General features: G+C 29.5%; 1 protein-coding gene across 1 annotated transcript; it reads left to right on the top strand.

The window, feature by feature from the left end:
* Positions 1-1392: 1392 nt before the first annotated feature.
* LOC124930401 (probable pectinesterase 55) lies at positions 1393-2732 on the top strand. The gene is made up of 5 exons (XM_047470748.1): positions 1393-1598; positions 1685-1844; positions 1930-2133; positions 2225-2466; positions 2564-2732. The coding sequence occupies exons 1-5, from the start codon at positions 1393-1395 to the stop codon at positions 2730-2732; spliced, it is 981 nt and encodes a 326-aa protein (XP_047326704.1).
* The last annotated feature ends 7178 nt before the right edge of the window (positions 2733-9910 follow it).

The raw sequence follows: 9910 nt of genomic DNA, 5'->3' as shown, positions 1-9910 counted from the left end.
TATATATATATATATATATATATATATATATATATATATATATATATATATATATATATATATATATATATATATATATATATAGATTTATATATATACAATATATATATATATATTTATATATATATATATATTTATATATATATATATATAGATTTATATATATAGATTTATATATATAGATTTATGTATATAGATTTATGTATATAGATTTATGTATATAGATTTATATATATGAATTTATATATATAGATTTATATATATATATAGATTTATATATATATATATATATTTATATATATATATATATATATTTATATATATATATATATATTTATATATATATATATATTTATATATATATATATATATATATATATATAAATATATATATATATATATTTTAAACAATTAATACCAGAAACATTTATACTCTTTCCTCTTAAGAGTAGCTCACATGTAAAGTGCAATAACTCATATCATATCATGATAGTCGTTAGTTAAAATTATCCCACTCCTCCGGATCATTTTAAAAAATCGATCTCTTTAGAATGTTTTCATTAATAACACTTCATTTGGAAGGTGACATCTTAAAACTTACTAATCATATCTGATATTTCCAAGCCTTGACAATTGATCTCAAAATTATATATACATAGACACCTTTTCTTTTAGATAATATTTTCCTATAAAACGATAATGTTTTTCAAAATTGTGCAAAGTGTCATGTTGAGTTGGAAGAAAATACAACAAACCAAATTCAAGTGTACCAGAGATAGTATGAGAGATTGAAAAAAAAACAAAAATATTCATGAAGATGTTTTTGTAATTAATGGACACCTATTAATAATTGTAGATGTGTAGTTAGTGTTCCTTAACAATATTTAAAGTTAATTTAGTTCATGATCTCTAACCATATTTAGTAAATAAATAAAGACACCTTTTAATTTCTTAATTAATACTATCATATCATCCCCAATATAAAAGGCATACATGACTACTGTTTAGTTATAGAGCTACACTTATAATAAACTCTACATTGTTAATTAGAGTTTATTGGGTTTATCTTTTTTGGTTTTGGGCTTGGGCTTGACCAAAGTTATTTAGGTTTATTACCTGAATGTTTACCCTATAAATATGTAATTATTAAGGGTTTACATGGAGTAGACAGAATTCTAGAGAGATAAAGTGTGAGGCAAAAACTCTGTATTACTTCTTCTTTTTCATAGTGAAATCTTGTGGTGACTGAAGTGGATGTAGCTCAATTTGAGTGAACCACTATAAATTTGTGTATTCTTATGTTCTTCTTTTTGTGTTTTTTACGGATTGTTTCAAGCTGGTCGGATTTGGGGATACAAATCCTAACAACTACTTCACAAATTATCATACAAAATGACTTCTTTCTTTTCATTGCTAATATCAATAGTAGTGTCTTCGACTATCTTTCTCTGTCCAAGTCATTCCTATGAATTCTCGTCCACTGTAACGGTCGATAAGTCTGGAAAAGGACAATTCAAAACAATTCAAGAAGCGATTAACTCGGTTCCTACAGGAAATACTAAATGGGTTCACATCGTTGTTAATCCGGGTGTTTACAAGTAATACATAAATTGTGCATTTGTGATCTTATTTATGTTCATTTTACATTCTCGTGTTATATATTAATTTCATTAAATTGGTTTAGTGAAAAGGTGACTATCTCATCAACGAGAGAATTCATATTTCTAGAGGGGAAAGGATATTCTCAAACAACAATCTCATGGGATGATCATCAAGCTACAAATGTCAGTGCAACCTTCAGCTCACTTGCCAATAATTTTGTTGCTAAGGATATATCATTTATGGTTAGAACATTAATGTTTTGATTATTGTTCACTTATTTGATTATATATATTTTAACATACATATATATAAATGTATGACATGCAGAATTCATATAATATTAAAACAAAGAATACTATGAAACCAGCTTTGGCAATTTACATATTTGGGGACAAATCAGCTTTCTATAATTGCGGTTTTTATGGATTACAAGATACACTTTATGATGATAACGGTCGCCATTACTTTAACTCTTGCTACATTGAAGGTGCTGTTGATTTTATTTGGGGCTATGGTCAATCCGTTTATGAGGTATCGATAACCATTGTATATATTTCAATAATTAATTTTATGCCTTGTATTTGATTATAATTAAACAAACAACTCATTTTGTGTTGAGAAGGGTTGCAAAATTAATTCCACAGCGGGGCAATTGAGTTCTCCTGGCTTTATTACCGCACAAGGACGAGAGTCAGAACAAGATAAAAGTGGCTTTGTGTTCATTAAGGGTACTATTGATGGAACCGGACAGGTTTACCTTGGAAGAGCATATCGTGCATTCTCTAGAGTTATTTTCATTGAAGTGACGATGAGTTCCGTTGTGCTTCCATTGGGATGGGATGCTTGGAAGGGTGCCGGGAAAGAGTTGAGTTTTAATTTTATTTTTAATATATGCATGTTTAGTTGTTTCTTGCATATTGAAAGCCTTACAAAATATTGATTGTATTTTGTATGGTCATAGAGGCTCTTTGACGAATATAGAGGCTAGTTGCAAAGGGCCAGGGGCCAACTCTTCAAAACGGGCAACATGGACAAAGATAGTGAAGTCTGATAGTGCCGACTTACAACAATTCACCACTCAAAAATTTATTGACCAAGATGGCTGGCTAGCTAAAACTCGTTTTTTATGAAAAGACATCCATTTACACACCATGAAGTCCATAATGTATTGTTTGGAAAACTTTTGAAACTAAATAAATCAAATAATGTTGATGGGATTTATGAAGAATTAATTTATGATGAGTATGTTCAAATTAGATATTCATTGAAAATTATTGGTTTACAAGGAAACACGAAAAAATAAGTTACACTATACAGCAAAAGTGAAATAGACGAAGAAGATGAAATTAGAATATGTAGAAAATAGAAATCCCAAAAACTATATCAAATTAGATTACTTTCTTTATATGATCAAATTAAATTACTTTCTTTATATGATCAAATTAAATTGAGGATATCTCAAATATCAAATTAAATTGAGGATATCTCAAATAGATTACACAATTACTTTTTTTACTTAATTTTCCCATATTTTTTTTTTATTTTTAGTAATTATTTAAAAAAGTTATTTGATTTTCAAATATATTTTTATCCTTTTATGATAATTCTTTTATATAATTAATTTTTTTTTTTAAACTTAAAAATAATATCATTTAGTTTTTCAAAATCAAAACTTAAGAATATAGAATTCATTTGACATTATAAAAAATGCAAGTGTTAATCTAGTATAAAAAATGTACAATATTGTTGATACAATTTTTCTTTTGCTTTTGATACAAAAGTAATAATATTATATTTATGAATATTTGTTATTTACTTCCATTCGGGTTACAATTGCTAAGAATAATAATCTCTAATAAAAATAATTCAATAAATATGATAAATATGTGTTAATTGATGAACAAAAATAATAATCTCTAACATTAATCTTAACATTAACTAACCATATATGGTTATTATTAGTTATAACATCGCTATTTAAAACAAAAATCTAAAGTATATCAAGAAATTGATAAGAACATTAAAAATACATTTCATTGAATTTTGAGGAGAACAAACCACTTAATGATAAGCATGTTATTTGACATTGTCGCTTTATTATATTTCGTTTTTAGAAATTTAATGTTTTGTCGTTTATTGTCGTTTTGTTTTTATAATTTATTTGTCGTGTTAGGCGTCTTGGACTTAAATGCTATTTTTTAATGCAAGTTGAATTTTTGTCTTACATTTTTTTATACAACTTTTGAAATTTGATATAAAAAAAAATTGAAATAAATATTTCATAGTCAATGTGAAACTCAAGGAAAAAAATTAAAGGAAAATGGAGAAAAATAAATTAACTTTTGAGATATATAAAAATAAATAATATGACTAAAAACATATTATCTGATTTGAGGGTTAATTATAGGGATAAATTAGTGTGATAACTCATTCAATAATTTCTTAGTTAATTTAAATATTTTTATTTAATTTAAAAAAAGACAATAAAATTCCATACATTGATCTTATTTAGTTGAATTAAACATTTATAAAAAATATAAATAAAAAACATTTGATCATATAAGCGGTGCATGTAATTGATGATATTTGTTTTATAATATAACTAATTTATCACGCACCCATCTAGTTAAATTTCAAATATATGACGAACTCAGAAATTTTTTGTTGAAAGTTTTTTTTTTTTTTAAAAAAGTGGTTGATATTTAATAAATAAAAAACAATATTATGTGAATTTTTTTTATTAGGATTGCTTAATTATGTTTACTTATACTGTACATTAAGCTTGATAAATATTCATAAAATTAAAATTAGAAGTTATATTCAATTTTTTTCTTTCTTTCTTTCTGAAATTGTAAATTGATTGAAGAATAGACTAGATTGATTGTACTAGATAAATTAGTTTTTCTTCGACTATTTAATAGAGTACAATAACAGTATGGTTCAATATATAAAAGGTTATATTTTCAAAAAAATATCATGCCTATTAATTTTGGAAATAAGGCTATTATTGGTGTTATTTCGTCAAAATTCTATATTCTTAATATTGATTTATTAAAATGTGATGAATAAATTACAAATCTCCATCTTGACGAATTTCACGTCCCTTAGGAAATACACGAGCCGTACCCATCAATCTTCACCTCCACTCCACTCAAGAGCCCTTAGAAGAATAAGAATCTCCACCATTACGTATATTGTGCCATCAAAAAGTTATGAGCTACACATCAATCTTCACTATTCGAGCCATTCACAAGATAAATCATTATACCTCCACTTCCGTTCAAAAGCCCTTAGAAGATAAAATCATAGAGTTTATAACACCAAGTAAATTTGGCAACTACGCTACTTCGGCGACTAGAGACATTCAACAACTCTTCCAAATCTTTGTTCATACCCGTTGACATATGCGGAAACTAGAATTAACAATTCATTATTATATCAAAATAATCTTTACCTTTGTTTTCCATAAACCGAGTGTCTTATTTTTCAAGTCCAACAATCGACTAAAACCAAAATACCGAATAGACCCAAGACGAACTTTCATCGTCTACCTTTTCAGAATCGGATATCTATCGAATACTGAGGACACCAAAAACGAACTTCCATCGTCTACTTCCTCAAAATAAGATATTGATCGAAAGCGAGAAGACCCAAGACAAAATTTTATCGTCTACTTCATAACAAATAAATTAGGCTATCACGACATCTCTTTTCTCTAACTCAAGATCTGACAAAGTATTTGTCACCTATCTTGCCTTGAACGTTGCATACTCAATCAACTTGAACCTCATACTCCTCCTTGAACAAATTAGCTTGCAATCTACTAGTTTCTTGAATCCAAAAAATGTCTAGCAATCCAAGAATATTATTTCAATATTCAATATCTCTCTCTTCAATTGTCTTCACCCACGCTTCAAGTGATCATCTATAGTTTCTCTGAAAAAAAATCGATTATCCTTTCATTTGAATTGATCGAACCTCTCATCTAGCCCATTTTTCATGACTAGGAATCCCTATTCAAGGTCTCAATCATCTCATTCATCTAATATATGATCCACAATGTATAGACAATTAAGATAGAACAAAATAAGTAACAAAATCATCACTTTCGAATTAACCAAGTCTCCCATCTAGCCCCTTTTTCATGACTAGGAATCCCACTCAAGGTTTTTATTTATCTTCTCACATTAGAAAATAATGCAATGATTTCTTCTCGGTCGTTTGAGAGTTACTTTCTAGATGTCTCCACCTCAACTTATAAGTGTCTTTCATTAGTCTTCCTCTTCTTGGTCTTTAATTGATAATATGTGTTAACTGGAATTGTTTCAATCCTTAATCATCCACCAACTCAATGTAATCTTGCAAATTGGCCTAAAGGATTGCCCTGTCAACATGTCGACAATGTTATCATCAGGAAACACCATATAAATAATTACTTTCCATACTCGATCATGTTTTTGTCAAGTGTAAAAGCACATAATCTCACCATAGTCTTCATCTTGATTAGCTCTTCCAATAAGATAAGGTCATAACTAAAAAAATACAAACTTTTTGGTCCCAAATAAGTCAAATAAAATTAAAATTAGGCAGACATTTTAAGCCCCAGAAAAACAAATTCCGAGACGTCAAAACCTTGATCTGACCGTTGAAAATATAGAGGAATGAGTTACCAACCCTCTCGACAAAATCTCAGTGCAATCGGACTCTGTTTAAATCTCCGTTTGTCAGTTTGATAAACCCTGCGCGGCTGTAGGCGAAAATCTACTACTAGATTTTCACTCTACCTCTCTTTTAATTTGACTTCTTCAATAACCAGTTTCCAAAGAAAAATCTCTCCAAACTTATTTCAGCCCCGAGAATTTCTTCAAGTCAAATCCCTCGACATAGTGAAATAATGTCACCCATGTATGCCAAGACAACAATCGGTTATAATAAAACCTCCAACTAATTTTTAATAAGCATGAAGATGTGTCATTTGTTCTCCACATTCTTCTAGCAAAATTCTGCATAGAAAGAATATAACAAACCATATATATGATTAGTGCACCCTCAACTCATACCTTATAAATTATCATTCTTGGTAGAACCTTTGAGGCATCAACACCCACTTGACAACTTCGCACCAGTACTTACCGGGATTGCCAATCAAAACCTACTCATAAGATTGATGCAAATCCAAATCCAGCCTTTATACACACATATCAAAACCACACTCTTGCAAACAAACATTAAAGCCACCCACTTTAATCAGAAAACCCTTTACATGTTGCATCAATTGTCTTTCATAATCTGCAACATCGAATAAGCACTCCACCTTCTTTTTCAACTCCAATTTTCAATCTCCCCATTGACGAATATCAAATCTCTTAGTAGATAAACACAAATTTGTGAAAATTGGAATCAAATAGGTCTTAAACCTATTTTATGAAATCAAACGAGACTTAAATAAAAAGTCTTAGTTGAAAAAGTCTTAGTTGTTGACCGCTTCAAAGATTATTGGCTCCTCTCTATATATTATATTATATCATAATTAATATATATATATATGGAATAAATAGAGATATATATGGAGATATATATTTTTTTCCTTTTTATAATTTAATAGACCATATGTCCCAAATTAAAATAAGTCAAAAGAATATACCTCATCTTCTTCATTCTAGTGTCGTTGCCTATACGACGACTTATCGTCACCTGCACCCATTGGCGCCTTCAAGAAGAATAAAAGACCATTGTCTTCTTCTCTCTCTTCTCAAACCTCGTCACCCAGAACTAAGAAATATTTTAACGACTGTTGACATCTCCTTAGCAATTGAAGATTTCGACTCAAATCTTCACAGTGGCTAAATCTTCTACAACCATTGTCGTTTTCTCAAATAACCAACAATCTTTCACAAAAGTACAAATATCCAACAACTTCTTCAATGGTGGTTAGGGTTTCCGTCATATCTTCACAAATAGATTAGGTTAAACATTCTCAAAATATGTTCTGATACCACTTGTTGAGAAAAGATCTAATCTAAACACGCAATAAAAGAAGATATAAAGATAACGTGGTAAAGAATAATAAAGAACACAAGATATAACGAGGTTCGACCAACAATGACTACATCCTCGGGGAGTTGTCCATTCTATTGATATTCCATGGAATAATGGTCCAAGTAACCCTAGGTTACAATGTCTCTATTTATAGGAGTACATCAAAAACCAAAATACTAAACTACTACTCCTAAGACCAATAAAGGCTTAAATCACAATTACAATATATAAACTCTAATTAAATATGAGCCCAAACCCCAACAATGGGTGCATACGAGGTTTATGAAATACGAAATCAGCATATGGACCTGCAAAATTGATGAAGGTATGAGCTGGTCTCTAAAAAACATTCTTAAACTAAGAAGCGATATTGCAGATTTATGACATCCAGCTAGCTAGGGGACAGGAAATGCAGTCTATTCTGGCACGACCCCTAGTTCGAAAATCAGCCTATCATCTACAAGGAGGAGTTTCGAAATACCTGTATCAGAAGGGACTGCGTAGAAGCAAAAATCAGAGACATTAAAGACAAGAATTGGGACTCATTCCTAAGAAGAGATACTTGATCATATAAGTAATATACAATTACACGACAAACCGGGTAATCATGAATGGAAAGCTGAGGACAATGGGAAGCTAGTATCGAAGAAAATGTGAGAGGTAACCTGGGAAAAAGGGCATAAAGTAGAATGGTCTCCTTTTGTATGGTCAACAAAGATTATCAATCGACACTAGTTCATCATATGGCTCGCCTTCTGGAAAAAAGACTCAACACTCATGATCGTATCAGCAAGTATATGAGCATCCTGAACGCGAGTTGTCTTCTATGCAGAGGAAATGAAGAAACCATAGATCACCTATTTGGGAGCTGTTGTATTGTTTCGGAGCTTTGGGACAGATTCTATAAAGCCTAGAGCTGATCAGTTTCTCGAACGAATGGAATGAAATCAAAGAAGCGACACTACTCAAAGCCAAGGGAAATATATTTGCAACAAGCATGTTCAAGTGCAACTTTGGAGTAGTTGTGTATAACATTTGTCAAGAACAGAATGCAATGGTATATGGAAGAACTCACATGAGCGTTGAAGAGTTATGGAAAGATATTATATCGGATTCCAGTGCCCTCGCGGGAACGTGGAGAAGAATTCCAAGCACGGACCAGAACTGGAATATCTGTAAGTACATAAATTTACTGTTTTTTGAACTCACTAGAACTGAAAACATTGTAATCAAATAATTTATTTACGTTTTTTGTTTTTTAGCTTTTATTTAGAATGTTACAACTTCAAAATCATTCTAGTCCTATCTAGAATGATCTTTTAAACTCGTGGATTTTTTTCCCGTGTTTGAGAATTTTTAATGAAATGACGCTAAGTTGTTTTACAAAAAAGAAAAATATCTCTAGATCTTTTAGAATATTAAATAATTAATAATTATTTAGTCTAGTTTATTTTATTTGGACCTATAAGACACAATCTTAACTGCCTTCTAAAAAAACCTTAATTGGACAATTCTAATTGTTTTAATTGAAACTTTATTCAATATATAAGTTAAAGTTCTTCATTATTCTCTCCAAATAAATCCATTATATGGAGATATGCCATAAATTTGTGTTTCCAAATAAAGAGTATCTAAAGTAGTCCTTATTTATTCATCTTTAATTTGAATTGTCCTTGTCCACGTCGATGTTTCTTTCACCATCAATTGGTTTTTAACAACTGACTCAATCTTCAAATAAAGAGTATTTAAAATATTTCTTTATTTCCTCATATTTAATTTGAATTGTCATTGTCCGTGCCGATGTTTCTTTTACCAACAATTTACTTTTGATAACTAACTCAACCGTAGATCGATACACTTACTTTAGATAGTAACACTGAAGTTTACCATCAAATGTGTCTAAATAAAGAAGTTAAATTACTCTTAGAAAAATACTCAAATATGTATTCTTAGATAATAACACTGAAGTTTACCATCAAGGGATACCATCTCCCGTTTGTGTTGTAGAGATGATTTCAAAGACATGTTTAATATGCACTATAATTGTTTTGGAAGGTATATGAAGAAACTAAATACTGAAGAGTTAGATTCGCATGATAGAATATTGAACCTTGTGAGGCGCAAAGTGATGAATCATTCTTTGTGTGATATTTTAAATAGACAATATATTGATAATTTTAAAGTTAGTCATTGCTACTCTTATTTACAGAAAATGCTCTTTAAGATCTCATATAGGAAAAGTTTTAGGACTCTAATTTCTATTGAATAT

This window comes from Impatiens glandulifera, chromosome 3 (assembly GCF_907164915.1).
Source record: "Impatiens glandulifera chromosome 3, dImpGla2.1, whole genome shotgun sequence".
Classification (NCBI taxonomy): domain Eukaryota; kingdom Viridiplantae; phylum Streptophyta; class Magnoliopsida; order Ericales; family Balsaminaceae; genus Impatiens; species Impatiens glandulifera.
Note: the sequence above shows the minus strand (reverse complement) of the source record. Positions and strands in the feature narration are given on the sequence as shown.

What these genes read in the sequence shown, in the direction of transcription:
- LOC124930401 (XM_047470748.1), top strand. Translation starts at nt 1,393, where the DNA reads ATGACTTCTTTCTTTTCATTGCTAATATCAATAGTAGTGTCTTCGACT. An exon ending in CTAAGGATATATCATTTATG is followed by an intron (nt 1,845 to 1,929) that starts GTTAGAACATTA and finishes TATGACATGCAG; the next exon opens with AATTCATATAATATTAAAAC. An exon ending in TGGAAGGGTGCCGGGAAAGA is followed by an intron (nt 2,467 to 2,563) that starts GTTGAGTTTTAA and finishes GTATGGTCATAG; the next exon opens with AGGCTCTTTGACGAATATAG.